The sequence below is a fragment of the Protopterus annectens genome, chromosome 5.part1 (assembly GCF_019279795.1).
Source record: "Protopterus annectens isolate FY-2018-M chromosome 5.part1, PAN1.0, whole genome shotgun sequence".
In the NCBI taxonomy this organism is placed as follows: Eukaryota; Metazoa; Chordata; order Ceratodontiformes; family Protopteridae; genus Protopterus; species Protopterus annectens.
In genome coordinates, this window is record NC_056736.1 from 249488101 (window position 1) to 249510016 (window position 21916).

Genomic DNA, 21916 nt, shown 5'->3' on the forward strand with positions numbered 1-21916 from the left:
ATATTCAAAAACTTTTAATTATTAAAAAATAATTAATAATTCTAATAAACCTTACATAAATAAAAAAATAATAATTTTATTAATATCTAATAAACATTTTTTATATAAACAAATTATTTCCCCAAAAAATTTTTATATTATAAATAAAAAATTCACCCCAATATTTTTCCCAACCCTGGGACAAAAATAATTTAAAAATATTTTTTTTTTAAATATATATATATAATATATTTTACCCAACCAACCACACAAAAATGATAAGTTTTTGGGAAACCCCGGGGGCCCCCCCTTTTTGGGGGTGGGTTTTTAATTTTTTCCCCCTTTAAATTGGGGCCAAAAAAGGGGATGTTCATTCCCTTTGGGAAAATTTTGTTCTGAACTTTAAAACCTGGGTTTGTACCCTTAAAACTTTTTTTGGTTTTGAGACCTTTTACCAGGTTTTGGGTTAAGGGGGTTTTCTTTCCCTTTTTAATAAAGGGGCCCTTTTTGGGGGGAAGGGGGAAATTTCATGGAACCTTTCCCAAAAAAAAGGAAAAAAACATTGTTCCCCAACTTTTATTTTTGACCCCTTATAGAATTTTCCCCTTTTGGTTGTCCCCTTTAAACATCTTTTTTTCAACTGGTTTTGGGGGTCCTTTTAAAAAAGGGGTTTAGGGCCTTCTGAGGCCCCGACCCGGGGGCCCCACTTTATTTTATTCCCTGAAAGTTTCTTCCTTCCCGTTGTAAAAAATTTTTTTTGGCAGGGGCCCCCAAAATTCCCAATCCCCCCTTTGGTTTTTGGGATAAACCTTTTCCCTCACTCAGAAATGCAAGGGGTGATTTGTTAGGGATTCACATTTTCCCGGTAAATTTCCATCTATTTCAAAAAGTTCAACCCCTTTTTCAAGAAAAAATTTAAGTTGGATGGAAAATTTTTACCCCCGGGTTTTCCCCCCTTTTGGGGGGGGGTAAAGTGGAACAGGGGAAAAAAATTTTTTGGGTTTCCAAACCAAAGGGTTACCGGTGGGCACCGGGCCCAGGGTAAGCCCAGGGCCCGGTATTTTTGTTCCCTTTGGTTGGGAAAGTTTCAGGGCCCAATTTAAAGAATTCCCGAAAGTGGTTTGGCCCCGGGAGTTGGGGGAATGGGGTTTTCCCCTTAAGGGGGGAAAAGCCCTTATTAGGGTTTTTTGAACCCAAAATTTTGTTTAAAAAGGGGGGGGGGGGGGGGGGGGGGGGGGGGGGGGGGGGGGGGGGGGGGGGGGGGGGGGGGAAAAAAAAAAAAAAAAAAAAAAAAAAAAAAAAAAAAATAAAAAAAAAAAAAACCTTTTTGGGGGGGCCCAAATTTTTTATTTTTGGGGATCTTTTTTTAAAGGGGGGAAAAGCTTAACCAAATTTTGGAATTTTTGGGGAAAATTTTGGGCCCAAAAGGGAAAGGGTTTTTTTGGGGTTTCCCAAAATTTTGGAATTTTTAAAACCTTTTCCCGGGGGGGGGTGGGCCAATTTTTGCCTTTGGGGGGGGCAAATGATAGTTCCCGGGATCAGTGGTGGCTCCCCCTTTGTGGAGTGGGGTAACTGTTGCTGTGCGCCATTCAGTGGGCACAAAGCCTGATGTGAGGCTATGATTGAACATGGTGCTTAGGTGGGCAGCCAATTCGTTCTGAAGTTCATGTAATACTCAGCCTGGGATGTTGTCCAGTCCCATGGATGCTGTGTGTTTGGCTTTAGAGAGTGCAGCTTTTACCTGTGTAATTGTGATTACAGGGACTCTGCATTCTTCCTGTATAGATATGGGGCCTTTAGGGTGTGAGAGGGTGGTAAAGTTAGCACAGAACCTATATGCCAGAATGTTGGCAATATCACTTGCGTGTTGCAACTCAGAGCAGATCTGGGTGTTGCCATTGCGATTCTTGACATGGCTATAGAATGCTTTGTGGTTGTCATTAGAAATCAGTGGCAATTTTATTTTCATAGCTAGCTTTGGAGGCTCTTATAAGGGATTTCAGCATCTTACTGAGGCTGACCAGGGAAGCTCCACCACTTATGGGATTTTACTCTCTTCTGCAACAGTTTCTTCCTTCTGTTGTACAGTTTGTTTATGGCAGGGGACCACCAGATTGGCTTCCTTTTTCTGGATGATAGCTTCTTGGTTCTATTTTGGATAGCACGATCCATGCACTCATGTAAGTGTTTACAGAGTGCATTTGTGTAGGATTCAGCAGTTAACTGCATTGGCCATCTGCATGGGTGTCATGAAGTTCACCACTTCTGTCTTATGAAGCATGAAGTTGGCTATGGAGAAATGTTTTACCGTGGTTTCCTTAATGTGGGGATGGGAGGGTGGGATGTGGATATCTAGGGTGATTAACTTATGTTCGGCTCTGACCAACAAGGAGTTGACTTCGGGTGTGGAACACCGGTCACTCATGTTGGTAATGACTAGGTCTAGGATATTGTTGCCCTTGGTGGGGGTGTGGATAAGTTGATCCAGGGCACTGGAATTTATGAATTCCAGAAAGTGTTGAGCGAAGGAGTTGGTACAGGAGTAGTTTTCCCAGTTAATGGTGGGGTAGTTGAAATCGCCCATTATTAGGGTGTTTGAACCCTAATATTTTACAGTATATCAAGAAAAGAGGAGTGGGAATCCTGGGGCATGATGGGGGATCTGTAGCAAGCTACAATTTGGATTGCAGTTTTGCCCAGAGTTAGTTGCACTTGGATAACCTCGGATGCATTATGCTGAGCAATTAGCCTGGAGGTGTGGATATCCTTAACAAATATGGGCATACCTCTGCTTTTGGTTTTCCGGTCCAGGTTACGTGGCCGAAAAGTGTGGTATGAGTTATAACCTGGTAGTGCAGGGGTGCTCTTTGGAGCCTTGAACCAGGTCTCAGTCACTGCACAAATATCTATGTTCTCCATTTTAAGGAGTGCCTTGAGTGAGTGCATTTTGAGAGTTAGACTTCTAGCATTGAGTAGCATTACCCTCAGTTGTTGCTTGCCTGTTCTTGTTACATTTGAAACTTGTCTAAAAAAAGGCACTATAGGGGCGGCAAGAGCCTTAGCCAGTATCCGGAATCCCATGGGCAACAGGTGCAGGCCATCTCTGGCAAAGCATCATGGTCTGTCGACAATGTTGTCTCAGGCAGACAGATACTGGATCCCCTTCGAATGACACCAGAAGCTTAGCCAATTGTTGAAGTCAATCATTTAGTCCTTGTATTGCGGTATCATTTTGGGCGATGGCAGAATGCTACTCAGGGCTAGAGTCATACCTCCCTGGGCTACACGATCGGATAGCTCTTCCATGTCTCTTTTCATGTAGTCCAGGGAGGCATGTCTCAGGTCATTCACACCAACATGGGCAATGACAGAGTCATATTTGTACTTGTTGTGGAGTGACGTGAGTGCATGGGTTATGTGGCAGATCCTGGCATCCGACAGGCAACTGACAGTAACCTTCTCCTTGTTTAGCCTGGTGAGTGGGACATCAGTGTGCCTGACTATAGCGTCACCTATGACTAGTGTGTTGGGTAAGTTGTTTTGCCTAATATATTATATGTTATAATATATATATATATATATATATATGTTTGCCCATAATATCTGAATAAATGAGTGGGATTTTAATGACAGCATCAAGGAAACATTTTCCTTCCTTCTGTGTTTTTTTTTCTTAAGTTTTGGATTTTTCTTGGTATACTGATTGATTTTCTTAGTATATTTTATTTTTTATTTATTTTCCATTTGTTTACCAGGTTAGTCCGACTGGACACAAGATGACCGTTTTCAGCGGTGGCTGGGGGAGAAAAGCTCCAGATACATAGTAAACAATTATAAAAAAATAATATAAATAAATTATACAAATATAGCGATTTTGTACAAAGAGCACAGAAAATATAAAAGGAGTAAAATCAGAGTTTTACAATTGATGCAGCATACACAGTGGTTAGAATATTGAGAAACAATTAAACAAGATAATATACAACTGCTTGAACATAAATTCAAAAAGAAGTTTCCATAGACAAGCAGGGTCATAAACTAGAAATCCTAACTATATTGATATGATTTATATTGCATTTATCTTGTTTTAATGATGGTATGTGTGTATTATTGTGTGTCATATGTGCACAAATATTTGTATTAATCTATGTATTTACAGCATATTGACAAAGTACTGGGTCACATCAGAGGCTTGGGAGGTCATTGTTAAGAAACTGAGAACTGTTGTAAAGCTTGGCATTGAATATCATAAGTTCAGGTTATGCTATAAGAGAATAACTGTGTAAAGATAACCATGTCAGCAGCCCAAACGCATTATAAACTGAATGTTTTACTGTGCACATTAAGAAATGGATAGATTGGCCCAAACTCTGGACTGATGTGTGTGCTTTTTATTCCTGGGGAAATGCTATTCAGAAGTGAAGAGATATATAAGGGAACAGTTTTAGTGGCACACCAGGCTGTGATTTTTTTTTTATGTCTATTGTCATGCAAAGCTGACAAAATAGTTGAATCTAGCAAAGCTGGAAATGTGAGACTGCTGCCCACTGAAGGAGGGGAGATGGGAGGAGTAACTTGGCCAGGAATTGAAACTTGCAAAACTGCTCCTTGTGAAAAGTCTTTTTTATCTCAGTAATTTGTTGAGACTTTTACAAGTTTCTTTTAGAGAATGTGTAGTACATCAACAGGAACAACATTTGTAAAACTCAGCACATACCACTCAATGACACATAAGCTGCAGACTCTCAAACCTGGCATTTTTTTTCAGGTGGTCCATTCTAAGTGAATGGAAGTCTAGTCTGACAACAAATGGTAGGGCTATTTGTTCTCACAGTCTGTGCATTGAGACAGATTTAGCTTTCCAAAGGAATCCAATGTCTGCCCCCATGAGGGCAGACAAGAGTAAAAAAAAATAATAAAATTAGGAATGAGCACTTATTTTGCTGCAGGCAGCTTTAGGAAGTGCAGTAAATCATGGCAAGATAAAAAAAATATATGTTTTTTCATTGTTTGCCCATAGTGGTCCTTTAAGCAAAGATAGTTTGAATGGGTGTTATTCAGCGAAAATTTACCGTAAACCAACATACTCGAATAGTTTTTTTTAACACTTTGAATGTTCTCATCCATTCTTTCAGAAACAGTCTGTTGTAAAGGGTCAGCTAGTTAGAGCGGTCCGTATGACAACTTTAGATGATTAATTTTTGTATTTGACTGTGAGACCCTGAAAGGAATGTTTATTTCACGAGGTTATCCTCCTGAATTACTGGAAACATTGATTGAGGAGGTTTCTTATAAGTGTAATTCTGGGCGGTTTAAACCTATTCTCAACAACAGAATTGCCCATTCAGTAGAAATGTTGGAGCATGTTGATACTAACAACGTTGTAGACATGAATGAATGTTCTATTATTACATGTGGAAACGAATTTAACGGTAAATTTCCACTTATTTTTAGTACTGCTTTTTCCCTTTATGCAAATGAGGTACGGTCCATTATATATAAGAATTGGACCTTGCTGATGGAGGATGGTGGTCTTGGGAACAAAGTACCTTCCTCCCCGAAAGTAGTGTTTAAACGGGGGGTTACTCTTAAATGTACGTTAGAAAGAAATCACCCTACATCTTTTAGATCTGGGGGAATGTTTAAATGTGGTTTATGTAATCAGTGTAAATATATAAAGGTTACGAATACATTTACACTAAATGAAGTTGATTATCCCATTAAGGATAGGTTCACTTGTAATAGCAATAGTGTGGTATATTTGGCAGGGTGTCAACGGTGCCCACAATTCTATATATTAAACCCAAACCCCACCTTAGACAGAGAGTGTATGAACATCAGTATTGTATAATGAAGAAAGATTGTACCAACGCTCTAGCTAGACATATCAATGGATATAATGAACATTTTTTTCTATTTTTGGTGGTTGAACAAATGAAAGTTGACCCTAGGGGTTGTCCATGGTCCCTAAGATTAGAACAAAGGGAATTGTGGTGGCAATTGAAGACAAATGCCTATATGTATCCCAGACTTGATGAAATTAGTTCTCCAAAATGTATACTGAAATTGAAGGCTTTAGAACAACATTAATAATATGCATGAATTTGGGGTTAGTACTATTCAGTTTGACTCAACTGTTTGATCTATATATTTATTTCATACTAAATAATATATTTACATATATGTTTATATTTGGTGTGTGTGTGTGTGTTTTTGTATGTTTGTGTGTGTGTGTGTGTGTGTGTGTGTGTGTATATATTTTTATATTTTATATAAGGTACAAAGGTTTAAAATTATATTTATAAATATTTTTGTCAATATTATATCTAACTTATCGGTATGAATTTATACATGAATAGGTATGAATTATAGTATGATTTAATGAATTATATTAATGAAAGTTAAGGTTTTTGTATCTTTGACAGGAAGAGGGTTGTGTTACTTTAAATTTGAAGTTGAGGAGATGCAATGATGATGTCGTCATTTGGTGAAAAGTGTTCCCTTGTAATTAATTTAATTTGTCTGATGAAAGTTGTGCATTTGCAGTGCAACCGAAAGCACTTACAATACTGGTTCGTGAATAAAGAACTGTTTTTTTACTACATCCTTGCCTTTCTTCATTTATTTCATCTATGAAACTATAAAAGAGAAATAGAAAATCTACTATAAATGGACATAGGGTATGAAAGAGAAGCATTACAGATAGAATTCTACACCAGATAGGAAAAAATGGAATTCTACACCAGCTGTAGAGATGCCTTCAAGGGAGTCACCATGTCAAGAGCTTAATATCATTACTGTTACTAAGTGCCAAAGTGGTGATCTAAGAAAAGAGCCCTCACCTCAGCCTGAAGTACAATCAACCACAAATTGTGAAATGCTTATAACACACAATGCCCCATGGTGGGACTCTGGTGCAAACCTCTTCAGACCCTTTATCATTTACAGAAGTGAAGGACAGATCATCATCTCTTTCATGATCGGTTTAATGCCTTCAACGTGCAATCCTTAGCCCTTGCTAGTCAAATCCAACTGGCAGAGGTATATCTCCAATTATCATTACCTCTGTTAGTGCTGCATCAGAGACATGGGACCCTTCCTATGGTCTCCACATAAGAAACTAACAACTGCCACCATCACAATCAACATTTCTGCCTATGATGTCTACAGGTGGTGTAGTACTTCAAGTGCATAACGCTGTGTTACAATCACAGGCAACACTGGAAATATAAGTGTGAGCATTATACACTTTTCTAACAGTTAAACAAGCATTTACATGCTTGCTCTAAAACAGTTCGTATGAGAAAGTTTAACTATCAGACATCAGTATCGAAACCTGACCTTTGTTTATAGAAGGAAAGATCACAAGGCCTGGTGACGTCACATGTTTTCAGGTCAGTGCATAGTGTGCAAATGTATCAGATGTGCATACACCCAGCTGTGGCAGCTTATGAGAAAAAAAGTAATTCTGACTGGTGAAGAGGAATGAGCCCAATTACTAACCCACCAAGAAGGGTTCCAGATATTAAATAGTTTATGTCACACACAAAAGTTACTATGTAGACATAAAAACGATGTAATATAACAGTCTTCTATTAGCAATACAAAACCCCTATCTCTCAACCTCAGAGCAAGAATTCTGAACAAAGCCATAAATAAAAGTGGGACAAAGGCCTAAAAATCGGGTCATTTTTAAATATTGCTCTTACAAACTTAGAAAGTTGATAGAATAACAGACTTTGCATTAGCATGCATTTTCTGAAGTGTACGAAGTCTGAATCTCTGTCATTACTTTCTAACTTCAGTCTTTAATGATTTGCTACTAATTTGTCAGAAAAAAAACACAATTTTATGAAAAACAGACCAAAAATATGTAGCAAAAATCTGGACATTCTGCAGAGGTATGACAAAACCCTGCTGGCAAACAAAAAAAAGGCAATCAAATGGAATAGGTTACTTTTGGAAAGTGAAAAGAACAACTTCAAAGCTTACACGTAAAAAACAAAATATCCTTAATAATAACGCAAAAGAAGGTTTCCCTCAGCAGGATCACACAAGACATGTAAATAAATCATTTTAAAAGAAACAATGCATCATATTTTCCAAGACATTCATATTATTCTCAGTGAAATACAAATAGTACTTACATGAGCCATGTCGCATACAGAGACACAATCATTGAGTGCCACCAGATCAAAACTGTGCACCTGATTCTTTACACTACGAGCAAGCCTGCAGTCACCACAGCCAAAATCTGCCACTATCAGAGATGCTGGCCTGAAGGAGGAAGAAAAACAGAACATTTATGTATACTAAGGCAACATGTTCAGCAACTGGAATTCATTACCAGGAAGCCTGGTGAATAAAAAAACAAGAAGCAGACAAATGACACACTTTTGCTATTCAGAATAGAAAATGATTCTTAGAATATCCACAGCAAGTCTCTGATCACCTCCAGAATTTAATACCCCTATCTTTCTTTCACTACACCATGCACCACTGCCACATTTTTGCTTAGGGGTATATGCTCTGCTCTGGGATCCCACACTAAACAAAGCAATACAGTGTAGGTGGTATATCCTTACCAGTTCTTAAATGTTTCAAAAACATTTAAGATGTTGGCATCAACTCTTTAATCACCTCCAACAATTTTACATTTTTGCTTTGAGGCACACTTCCTGCTTTGTGATCTCACGCATCACAAGATATAAAACACAAAAATGTAATAGGCAACTATGATAATGCAATGTTCTCGCTGAAAATTCTTGTGCAAGGCAAAACACTGGTTTGTCTACAAGGTTTCTCAATCAGTGTTATATACTCTGTACAACAGAACGCTGATTTTGTGCAATAAAAATATCACATTTAAACAGTTTTCTTCTTGTTTCACATGTACCTTTTTCTGCACAGTGCCAGCAGGTTTTGCCAGATGAAGTACTGTGATTAAGGTATCTGAAGAGAGTGCTAAAGAGAAAACAAGGGACAACATGGATAATGTGTGTGAGTTTAGAAAAATTACTGTTAAGCAACTGTTTCTGATAACTCCAGGCACTAAAGCTTTTAGCAAAACGCTCAGGCAACGGAGAGTAGAAAGGATTGTTAACAACCACAGGGAACCTATAACAAGGAAAATAGCCATAGATCCTGCAGTGATATTACAAATATTTCAGAAATTTTAGAAATGTGGAAACAAAGAAAAAGTACAAATGGAAATGTTCATAGAAGATGTTTACGGAAAAATTAAATATGCCAAGGTCAGAAGTAGATGAAGCTTGAATACTAAATTACAATAGAAGGAAATGAGATAAACATAGTAATGAATAACCAATCTATAGGAAAAAGTCTCCAGGAAGAGATGGTATTCCTGTGGAAATTTGGAAGCTAGAAGGAAAGAAAGTGATAAAGATCTGGAAGGTTTTGTTTAACAGTATTTTAAAGGAAGAAAAGCACCAACATCCTGGAAGAAAGCTTTGATACAGAGAAAGCATTCAACAGAGTAAGCTAGTATTATGAGTAGGAGTAATGAAGCATTTGCATTCCCTGACATAATAATGTTAATTCGTGGATATATGAGGTACCAAAGGCAAGTTCCAAACAGGCAGAGGTGTCCTCTTTCCCTTTTGTTTGCATTTATATTTAGAACCAATGTTAAAGAAAATAAGGTACTCAGAAATTAAAGGATATAATTGGTAGGCTAACCAAGAAAAACAAGTTATGTACTCACCGTAATGATTCATATATGTTGCTCATTTTAATTCTTCAACTGATGGGGTCGCTGATCTGAACTTGAATCTGGCATGGCTGCTTTTACCAGATTCACAGATGCATCTGTCTAGCTCCTCCCTTTACCCATAATGCCCCATCATCCTAGCAAACCTCAGATTGAGTCTGCTGTCCCAAATAATATATTCATGATGCCAATTTGATATAAAATGGACAGAGGCTGACAGAGAGAGACTGTAACTCAAACAGGGAACAGACAGATTCCCAAAGGACCATCCCTTAGGTGTCACCAGATAGAGAGGGAAGGGGAATGGGGGGTGGGGAGTTAAGGAAGAATGAAAATGGACAATGCAGATGCATTATTATGGTGAGTACATAACTTGTATCCAATTTTGTCAGTTTCATTCACTCCTCAACTGATGGGACACAGTCACCAGCTAGATAAACCTTGGGTGGTCCTTATGGAAAGATATTCCGCAGTACAGCAGTGCCAAATACTGCCCTATTCCTGGAAAGCAAATCTAACTTGTAATGAGCAATAAAAGTATGAGCAGTAGAGAAAGTGGCAGATGCACAAATGCCACCTTTAGACATTCTTCACCAAAAAAACATCTGAAGTGGCTACATACCTTGTGGAATGTGCTTTGGAGCTTAGGCAAAGATGACTTTCTTTCTTTGTAAATAAAAGATATACTACTCAGTCAACCATTTCGCTAGTCACAGACACACTGCTTTTCCCAATTTGTTCTTGGAAAAATATACAAACAATTGGTTAGTCTTCCTGAAATCTTTGGTTCTGTAAACATAAAATAAAAGCAGTTGGTGCATGCCTCAAAGATGTAGCACGTATTCACCCTTGTTTGAAAATTTTGGGAAGAATACAGGTTGATTGGATTCAGAAGCCATCTCAGCTAAAAAGATGGGTTTGTGCTTAGGGAAACTATCCTTATGAAAAATCAAGTAGGGAGATCTGGAGGAAGGGGCCTGGAGTCCAGATACTCACCTAACAGAAGTGATAGCTAACAGAAAAATTGTTTTCCAGGACAAGAATCTAAGGTTTGCCTTTGATGATGGTTCAGACAGAGGACGAGTCAAAGCTCATAGCACAATAGTCAAATCATGGGGGGAGGGGGGGGGTTCTTGACTGGATGTCCGAGTTAAAAAGTGCCTTTAAGAAAAGCTTTGCACAACTTTGAAGAAACCAATGTGGGCATTTCACCTGAATGAAAATTAGAAATAGCTGCCAAATATAAAAGCTCACTCAGTTGCTAAAAATATAGGCCAGAAATTCAAGAACTATGGAGATTGGAAAAGAGAAGGGATCCAGGTCTGTCTGGAAGGTGGAGATTGAAAATCTCTTCCATTTACTAATGTAAATTTTCCTATTAGAGACCCTTTGAGATGATGACAGAATATGGAGGACCGGAGAGGAAAGTCTTGACTGTCTGGCCATCACTGCAAGTGGAAAAAACATGCAGTCAGCTGGAGTCCACTGATATCTCTATGTTTCATTCCTGATGGATGGGAGAGAAGGTCTGGACTTGAGTCCAGTATCTATGGCAGATACAGCAGATGAGGTCACAGGAAGGGAAACCAGACTTGAAGCCAAAAAGGTGCAATGAGAATAACCATGTTCTTCAACCAATGTGGTTTCTGAAGAAAGTTGGGAAATATAATTAATGGGGGAGAAGCATAGAGGAGATTGGAGAGCCAGTCATGGACTAGAGCATCTCTCTGCAACTCTCCTGGTGGAGGGACACTCAAAATAATTTTTCCTCAGGTAGACTGCAAATGTTGCAGGTATGATTGGGAAGAAAGAGGTAATTAAGAACATATTTTTGGGAATATAATGAGTTGGCAGACTAACAGTTCCCTGAAGACTACTCTGTCAGAAATATTGGGTGAACAAATTGGTGTAGCTAAGGAAATGTATTTTTTTTTTTTTTGAGATGTGACACAATCAGAACTGCTTACACACAACTAAGGCCTTGCTGAGTGCAGTTCTGGTGGCTGCCAAAAAAAGCAATTGCTAGCAAATGGAAATCAAAGTCTAAACTATCCACACTAGAAGCTAATATAGTAAGGCATAAAAGAACTGAAGTAGAATTTTGAGAAAAAGGTAGGAGCAAATTATATAAAAAAACAGGAATTATGGGAACAATACACGCAGAACAATGTTTTGGAGGAGGAATTAAGTTTAAAGGAAGGCAGGAACCGAATGAGCTATATATTGGCCTAATGACAACTGTAGAGAAAATTATGTGAGATGTATAAGGTTTGCAACTGAAAATATATCAATATGGTTAATTTTCAATTATATAATTGCCTATGTTATATGTGATAATTCAATTACGATATTGCTCATTTAAAAAAACCTATTACTGTGGTGACTACATTTACCCAACTATCCTATGTTCCTCGTATGGATAACTTTTTTTTTTTTTTTTTTTTTTACCTATAGGTTCATAGGTGTTTTTTAGGCTAATGACCACAAGGGCCTTTTTAAGCCTAGCCATGCATCCCAAATCTCTGACAACTTCTGATACCCTTGATAAGTGAAAGCAGGGGTTTTGGAGATGAAACATATAAACAGGGCCTGGGAAATTATTACAGGTTGCCTGTGTCCATTAGAGACAGGTGCCAAACCAGGGATGAATTCCTGTTCCCCATTCAATTATCAAGTTGCACTTCTGAATTGCGTTAGGGAGGAACTCTGCTTCACATGGATGGAGAGCCCGTTCTATACGTGGTAGTCTCTGGGATACATACCCGTCTCTCCAGCCAGTCCTATTTATATCACAGACAAAGGTTTAAGTGTTTAGAATGGGTAATTCTGCTGCTGCTGTTTGTTTTGTGGATATGCGTAAAGAGGTCCATCAGAGTTGGGACTGAATATGGCCTGCTTATGCCAGATCTCCCACTAAAAGCCTGCAAGAGACCGAATACAGGGACACGGCCTTGAGGCAGTCTGCATAGGACATTTGCTTTTGCCCTGTATTCTTTTTAGTGAGGAACCTCTGTGGATGTTCCAACTGTTGGATATGCCTAAGTTAGGTATGTGTACCCAAAGGGGGCACTGTACTCAAATGATAGGTCTGATGAATGCCAAATACAGTGGAACAATGATCTTCCTTGGACTTGGATGCCATACCTTTGTTTATGAAAGTTGAGCAACATAGAAGGATTTCCTCACAAGTGTACACGGTGATGGTCAAAGGCTAGATTACATCGTGATGGTCAAAGGCTAGATTACTATCTGTGTGTGTGTCCCTAAGTCCTGACTAATGGGTCAACTCTAAGGGGTAAGTGTTATGCCAATATATTAGTTACAAAGGGATGGATGACTTCCCCAAAGGATACTATTATGTATTTCTTGACATTTAGTTTATTGTGGTGGTCAGCTTCCAGTTTGTTTCTACAAAAATGTAATAGGCAACTATGATAATGCAATGTTCTCGCTGAAAATTCTTGTGCAAGGCAAAACACTGGTTTGTCTACAAGGTTTCTCAATCAGTGTTATATACTCTGTACAACAGAACGCTGATTTTGTGCAATAAAAATATCACATTTAAACAGTTTTCTTCTTGTTTCACATGTACCTTTTTCTGCACAGTGCCAGCAGGTTTTGCCAGATGAAGTACTGTGATTAAGGTATCTGAAGAGAGTGCTAAAGAGAAAACAAGGGACAACATGGATAATGTGTGTGAGTTTAGAAAAATTACTGTTAAGCAACTGTTTCTGATAACTCCAGAGCACTAAAGCTTTTAGCAAAACGGCTCAGGCAACGGAGAGTAGAAAGGATTGTTAACAACCACAGGGAACCTATAACAAGGAAAATAGCCATAGATCCTGCAGTGATATTACAAATATTTCAGAAATTTTAGAAATGTGGAAACAAAGAAAAAGTACAAATGGAAATGTTCATAGAAGATGTTTACGGAAAAATTAAATATGCCAAGGTCAGAAGTAGATGAAGCTTGAATACTAAATTACAATAGAAGGAAATGAGATAAACATAGTAATGAATAACCAATCTATAGGAAAAAGTCTCCAGGAAGAGATGGTATTCCTGTGGAAATTTGGAAGCTAGAAGGAAAGAAAGTGATAAAGATCTGGAAGGTTTTGTTTAACAGTATTTTAAAAGGAAGAAAAGCACCAACATCCTGGAAGAAAGCTTTGATACAGAGAAAGCATTCAACAGAGTAAGCTGGGGTATTATGAGTAGGGTAATGAAGCATTTGCATTCCCTGACATAATAATGTTAATTACGTGGATATATGAGGTACCAAAGGCAAGTTCCAAACAGGCAGAGGTGTCCTCTTTCCCCTTTTTTGTTTGCATTATATTTAGAACCAATGTTAAAGAAAATAAGGTACTCAGAAATTAAAGGATATAATTGGTAGGCTAACCAAGAAAAACAAGTTATGTACTCACCGTAATGATTCATATATGTTGCTCATTTTAATTCTTCAACTGATGGGGTCGCTGATCTGAACTTGAATCTGGCATGGCTGCTTTTACCAGATTCACAGATGCATCTGTCTAGCTCCTCCCTTTACCCATAATGCCCCATCATCCTAGCAAACCTCAGATTGAGTCTGCTGTCCCAAATAATATATTCATGATGCCAATTTGATATAAAATGGACAGAGGCTGACAGAGAGAGACTGTAACTCAAACAGGGAACAGACAGATTCCCAAAGGACCATCCCTTAGGTGTCACCAGATAGAGAGGGAAGGGGAATGGGGGGTGGGGAGTTAAGGAAGAATGAAAATGGACAATGCAGATGCATTATTATGGTGAGTACATAACTTTTGTATCCAATTTTGTCAGTTTCATTCACTCCTCAACTGATGGGACACAGTCACCAGCTAGATAAACCTTGGGTGGTCCTTATGGAAAGATATTCCGCAGTACAGCAGTGCCAAATACTGCCCTATTCCTGGAAAGCAAATCTAACTTGTAATGAGCAATAAAAGTATGAGCAGTAGAGAAAGTGGCAGATGCACAAATGCCACCTTTAGACATTCTTCACCAAAAAAACATCTGAAGTGGCTACATACCTTGTGGAATGTGCTTTGGAGGGCTTAGGCAAAGATGACTTTCTTTCTTTGTAAATAAAAGATATACTACTCAGTCAACCATTTCGCTAGTCACAGACACACTGCTTTTCCCAATTTGTTCTTGGAAAAATATACAAACAATTGGTTAGTCTTCCTGAAATCTTTGGTTCTGTAAACATAAAATAAAAGCAGTTGGTGCATGCCTCAAAGATGTAGCACGTATTCACCCTTGTTTGAAAATTTTGGGAAGAATACAGGTTGATTGGATTCAGAAGCCATCTCAGCTAAAAAGATGGGTTTGTGCTTAGGGAAACTATCCTTATGAAAAATCAAGTAGGGAGATCTGGAGGAAGGGGCCTGGAGTCCAGATACTCACCTAACAGAAGTGATAGCTAACAGAAAAATTGTTTTCCAGGACAAGAATCTAAGGTTTGCCTTTGATGATGGTTCAGACAGAGGACGAGTCAAAGCTCATAGCACAATAGTCAAATCTCATGGGGGGAGGGGGGGGTTCTTGACTGGATGTCCGAGTTAAAAAGTGCCTTTAAGAAAAGCTTTGCACAACTTTGAAGAAACCAATGTGGAGCGACTCACCTGAATGAAAATTAGAAATAGCTGCCAAATATAAAAACTCACTCAGTTGCTAAAAATATAGGCCAGAAATTCAAGAACTATGGAGATTGGAAAAGAGAAGGGATCCAGGTCTGTCTGGAAGGTGGAGATTGAAAATCTCTTCCATTTACTAATGTAAATTTTCCTATTAGAGACCCTTTGAGATGATGACAGAATATGGAGGACCGGAGAGGAAAGTCTTGACTGTCTGGCCATCACTGCAAGTGGAAAAAACATGCAGTCAGCTGGAGTCCACTGATATCTCTATGTTTCATTCCTGATGGATGGGAGAGAAGGTCTGACTTGAGTCCAGTATCTATGGCAGATACAGCAGATGAGGTCACAGGAAGGGAAACCAGACTTGAAGCCAAAAAGGTGCAATGAGAATAACCATGTTCTTCAACCAATGTGGTTTCTGAAGAAAGTTGGGAAATATAATTAATGGGGGAGAAGCATAGAGGAGATTGGAGAGCCAGTCATGGACTAGAGCATCTCTCTGCAACTCTCCTGGTGGAGGGACACTCAAAATAATTTTTCCTCAGGTAGACTGCAAATGTTGCAGGTATGATTGGGAAGAAAGAGGTAATTAAGAACATATTTTTGGGAATATAATGAGTTGGCAGACTAACAGTTCCCTGAAGACTACTCTGTCAGAAATATTGGGTGAACAAATTGGTGTAGCTAAGGAAATGTATTTTTTTTTTTTTTGAGATGTGACACAATCAGAACTGCTTACACACAACTAAGGCCTTGCTGAGTGCAGTTCTGGTGGCTGCCAAAAAAAGCAATTGCTAGCAAATGGAAATCAAAGTCTAAACTATCCACACTAGAAGCTAATATAGTAAGGCATAAAAGAACTGAAGTAGAATTTTGAGAAAAAGGTAGGAGCAAATTATATAAAAAAACAGGAATTATGGGAACAATACACGCAGAACAATGTTTTGGAGGAGGAATTAAGTTTAAAGGAAGGCAGGAACCGAATGAGCTATATATTGGCCTAATGACAACTGTAGAGAAAATTATGTGAGATGTATAAGGTTTGCAACTGAAAATATATCAATATGGTTAATTTTCAATTATATAATTGCCTATGTTATATGTGATAATTCAATTACGATATTGCTCATTTAAAAAAACCTATTACTGTGGTGACTACATTTACCCAACTATCCTATGTTCCTCGTATGGATAACTTTTTTTTTTTTTTTTTTTTTTACCTATAGGTTCATAGGTGTTTTTTAGGCTAATGACCACAAGGGCCTTTTTAAGCCTAGCCATGCATCCCAAATCTCTGACAACTTCTGATACCCTTGATAAGTGAAAGCAGGGGTTTTGGAGATGAAACATATAAACAGGGGCCTGGGAAATTATTACAGGTTGCCTGTGTCCATTAGAGAGACAGGTGCCAAACCAGGGATGAATTCCCTGTTCCCCATTCAATTATCCAAGTTGCACTTGAATTGCGTTAGGGAGGAACTCTGCTTCACATGGATGGAGAGCCCGTTCTATACGTGGTAGTCTCTGGGATACATACCCGTCTCTCCAGCCAGTCCTATTTATATCACAGACAAGGTTTAAGTGTTTAGAATGGGTAATTCTGCTGCTGCTGTTTGTTTTGTGGATATGCAAGAGGTCCATCAGAGTTGGGACTGAATGGCCTGTATGCCAGATCTCCACTAAAAAGCCTGCAAGAGACCGAATACAGGGACACGGCCTTGAGGCAGTCTGCATAGGACATTTTGCTTTTGCCCTGTATTCTTTTAGTGAGGAACCTCTGTGGATGTTCCAATTGTTGGATATGCCTGGTTAGGTATGTACCAAAGGGGGCACTGTACTCAATGATAGGTCTGATGAATGCCAAATACAGTGGAACAATGACTTCCTTGGACTTGGATGCCATACCTTTGCTTATAAGTTGAGCAACATAGAAGGATTTCCTCACAAGTGTACACACGTGATGGTCAAAGGCTAGATTACACGTGATGGTCAAAGGCTAGATTACTATCTGTGTGTGTCCCTAAGTCCCTGACTAATGGGTCAACTCTAAGGGGTGTGTTGCCAATATATTAGTTACAAGGGATGGATGACTTCCCAAAGGATACTATTATGTATTTCTTGACATTTAGTTTTTAGTCCATGGCTCTGACACCAGTTGTTTGTCTGCATCAGCCTCTGCTGGAGAACATTTGTCAGGGTGGGATTCAATAACTGCTCCTAACTTGTAGTCATCTGCAAATTTAGTCAGCCAAAGACCACGGACATTGGCCTTGACTTCAAAGACATAAATGCCATAAAGGTGCAGTCCAAGGACTGATCCCTGAGGTCACCACTTATGACTGGCCTCCTTGTAGAGGTGGACCCCCCCAATTCTAACTTCCTGAGTCCTGTCCGTCAGCCAGTTGGCTATCCACAGGGTGACATAATAGTTTTTTACCTAATCTCTTGAGTTTGCCAACAATGCCCAAGGGGGGTATTGTATCAAATGCCTTGGCCAGGTCAAGGTAGGCAGTGTAAAACCATTTTTCAACATCCATTCCTTTGGTTCCCTTCTCAAACAAGTCCACCAGGTTGAGTAAGCATGATCTGCCTTTGACGAAACCAAACTGGGTTGGGTCCAGTGTGTGGAGCTTTACTACATCTCTACTGATCATTTCCATGGCAACTCTTTCCATGGCTTTACACAGAAGACTAATGAGAGTTATGGGTCTGTAGTTTCCAGGGTCTGTAGATGGCCTACCTTTGTGTGGGGTGTGACTGTTGCTGTTCCCCATTCATGACATATGAAGCCCATTTGGAGGCTACAATTAAACAGTAATTCCAGAGGCCTTGACAGGTCATGTTTCATGCTATTTAGAAGGCATCCTGCCACTAGGCTAATAGCCTCTTTTCAGGAAAGACCTGTGGTGGTATTTATGCTATTAAGAGAAATTTGGCAAAGGCATCAGGGAGCTTCCCCTGTAGTCACCGTTGTGAGTGGGGCCCATTTTGCAGGAGCACTTCCTGTTTCTTTAAGCGTCTCCAGGGAATCATACTGTTTAACCAATCTGGAGGTGTTCATAGGTTAGTACTAGGCTAACTGTCCTTGCGAGCTATTTTAAGCCTAGCCAATTATTCCCTGTGAGACTCAAACCCTGCACCTTGAGTTTGTAAGGCAAACACCTTAACCATTAGGCCACCCTCCCAACCCTATCTTTAATGAATGCTGATACACCACCTCCAGTTATCATGCCTTCTGTTTGAGGTCTGAACATGTGGAAGGAGGTGTAACCTGGTATGGCTGGGGTGCTCTCCACAGCCTTGCACGAGGTCTCAGTGACTAGACAAATTTCAGTCTTCCAAGGTGAGGACTGCCTCCATTGAGTGCAGTTTTAGGTTTAGACTCCAAGCGTTTAAACAGCATAACCTTGAGGTTGTTTTTCGATGGAGTTTTTACTTTGGGAATTTTGTCCTTGAGACACTGCCTAAAAAAGGCACTATGGAGGTGGCAAACACCTTAGCCATCCGCCGAAATCCCAGGGGTGACAGATGAAGACCATCTCAGGCAAAGCATCAAGTTCTGGCGATCATGTCATCCCAGGCTGACAAACAGTGTATCCCTTAGAATGACATGAGAAGCTTAGCCAACTATTGAAGTCTATCATTTTCTGTTCGTATTGAGACATAATACTAGGTGAAGGTAAAATACTGCTTAAGGCTAGGGACATAACTGGCTGAGACACAGTCTGAGGGCTCAGTCATGTCTCTTTTCATATAGTCCCGAGAGGTATGTCTCAAATCGTTCATACCAACATGGACTATGACTGAGTCATAACAGTACCTGTTGTTGAGAGACTTGAGTGCGTGCGAGATATGCAGTATCCTGGCACCTGACAGTCAGCTGACCTGACCTTTTCCAGCATGGTGAGAGGGACATCAGTGTAAGTCTCACAATGGAACCGCATATGACTAATGCTTGATTTTGTGTTTTGCCTTAAAAGGCTTGACCGGTGAGACACTGGTGTGTGAGCTATTATGAGTAATGAGTTTGACAGAGGCAGGAACAAGTGTAGCATGCTTGTGTCTGTGTTTGGGAGTAGGAGGTGAGGTGTGCATGCTGGCTACCCGCTCACTGTCATATGTACTGACTGCTGTGTCAGAGAGCATGGATTCAAGGTACTTAATATAGTTGCATCTCTCACACGTTGTGTTTGTGTGGACTAGGAGTAACAGGTTGTTGGTAAACATGAGGCAGTTGTTACACTGCCAGAGGATGCCCATGTCGACCAGGCTGTCTGGAGAAACTGTGGGAAATCCTCCATCAATAGTGTTAGGTAAATTTATATGATCAGGAAAAGAGATCCCACTTAGGAGTAGCTAGTGGGTGAGAGGTGTGTTGGTACCTCCGAGGCTAGGCTTAGTGTTCCACCTGGCAGTAGAGCAGGGCCGTGAGAAACCTATGGAGGACCAAAACCAAAGTGCTAAGGAAACATGTAATAAACGTTTGCGTCTATAACCACCAATGGTAACCACCGTTACACGTCGGGTTTAAATAAAACAAGAAAAATACCTTTTTTAGGCCAAACTAAGCAATACAAATGCTCTCTCTGAGCTGTACTCCAATCACCCTCAATTAGATGCGACCCAGATAGCGCTCTCCTCACATAATGGTGGAAAATGGCCTTCACACCAACAAAGGTGGCTTGAAGTTGATGCTCAGAAGTTTCAAAACAAACCCAGAAATAGCAAACTTGCAAATGGTCAGTGCTACAGCCGAACTAGGACATTGTACAGTAAAATATGACACAAATAGTTCAAACAATTCAGACAGACAGTGAAATGCAAATACAAATTAAAAAAGTGCAATATTAGAGCAAAAACAGGCACTTATAGTTAAGATGGATGCAACAAATGCCTCAGATATTTCAGTATCTCAGTAAAGAACTGGCTTTGTTGCGCAAGTGATACCAGTCTAGATTCAGCAAGTCTGAATCTAACCTATGGTATAAAATGCAGAAGTACTAGAAATTCAAAGTGCATAAAATTGCAGTCACAACAGCAGAAAGCAGTTTAAATAATGCAGCAATTCAACAGCAATTCCCAACATAGAAGGGTGTAGGTCACTCTCTCCTGCCACAAGAGTCTAGACCACAAACCCTTCTAATGTGAAGCAAATGGTTTTGGTACACAAGTGCATAAGTTAGAACGAAGTAACAGGCACAACAGCCAGCAATTTCCAGCCAGAAGAGTGTAGGCTATCCTCTCTTGCCACAAGAGTTCAGACAACCAATCCTCCTGATGTAAAGTAACTGGTATAAAACACAAGTACTTAAACCACAATAAAGACACTCAGAATAAAAGGCACAATAAGCTTTCATCAGCACTTCCCAGCTTAGAAGGGTGGAAGGCCACACTCTCCTGTCACAAGAGTCCAGACCACAACCCTCCCAATGTAAAGTAACTGTTCTGGAGCTTAAGTGCCAGAACTACGACACTTTCATAACAACAGACACAATGAGGCTTCAACCAGCAATTCCCAGCTTAGAAAGGTGTAGGCTATACATACCTACCACAACAGTCTAGATCACAAATCTTCCTAATGTAAAACAATTAGTTTGGAACCAAATTGCTTAAACCGGAACAAAGACACTTGGAACAGGCACAACAGGCCATCACCAAGCAACTTCCAGCTCAGAAGGACAGAAGCTACCCTCCCCTCTCACAACAGTGCAGACCATAAACCTTCTTAATGTAAAATAACTGGCCAAAGATTCCTAGACTAACTCCAGTGCCCTAGACTAGCTGGTTGACACCTCCACAAAAGGGTGCCAACATCCTGGATCAGGTGCTTACCAATATGGTCCCTAGTGAGATCTGAAATCGGTCTCATTCAAAGCAACTATCAGAACTGCCCCCCCCCCGCAGCAACTAAACTAAAAAAAGATTATAACCTTTTATGAGATGGTATAAATAGCTTCACTGCACCTTCTGCCTCAGATGGCACTGGCAACAATGCTAAGCTCTACAACAATGCTTTATATGAACACCTGTATACCTGCATTGACTTGGTCGTACCAGATAGGATCAAAACAAGCTCTCCAAGAGACAGCAAACCTGCCTGGTGGATAACTGTCATTAACAGACTGTACAATAACAGGAAGAAACTGCTGTCTAAGAGTAAGAGGGAGCGAGCCCTCCTAAACTGGAAACACTCCATCCTCAGCTTAAACAAGCAAATATGACTTCTTGTGAAGTCCCACAAAGCAAACTACGAGTCCAAATTACCTTCCTCAGCAAAGGACAACAAGGCTTTCTATAGTTACATCCATAACCTAAAAGGAAAGGCCCAGATTTGTGCTGAACTGGTAGATAATGATACCACATATACTGAGCCTGGGGACACAGCTAACCTGTTGGCTTGACAGGTTCTGTGAAAACCTCACACACCTGTCCTCACCACACGTACCCCATGACATCCTCTGTCCCCACCACATGGATCCCATGACATCCCTACCATAATATCGCCTACCTTGCATCTCTAAACAGCAGGTCACAAATGCCC

The 21916-nt window shown here is 39.8% G+C and overlaps 1 protein-coding gene across 4 annotated transcripts in view; it reads right to left on the bottom strand.

The window, feature by feature from the left end:
• Positions 1-21916, bottom strand: part of RRP8 (ribosomal RNA processing 8) — a 537272-nt gene that overhangs the window by 227494 nt on the left and 287862 nt on the right. For all 4 annotated transcript variants that reach the window (XM_044072929.1, XM_044072930.1, XM_044072928.1 and 1 more), the window contains exon 5: positions 8127-8256. In XM_044072929.1, the coding sequence (XP_043928864.1) occupies positions 8127-8256 (130 nt within the window). The remainder of the gene's footprint in view (positions 1-8126; positions 8257-21916) is intronic.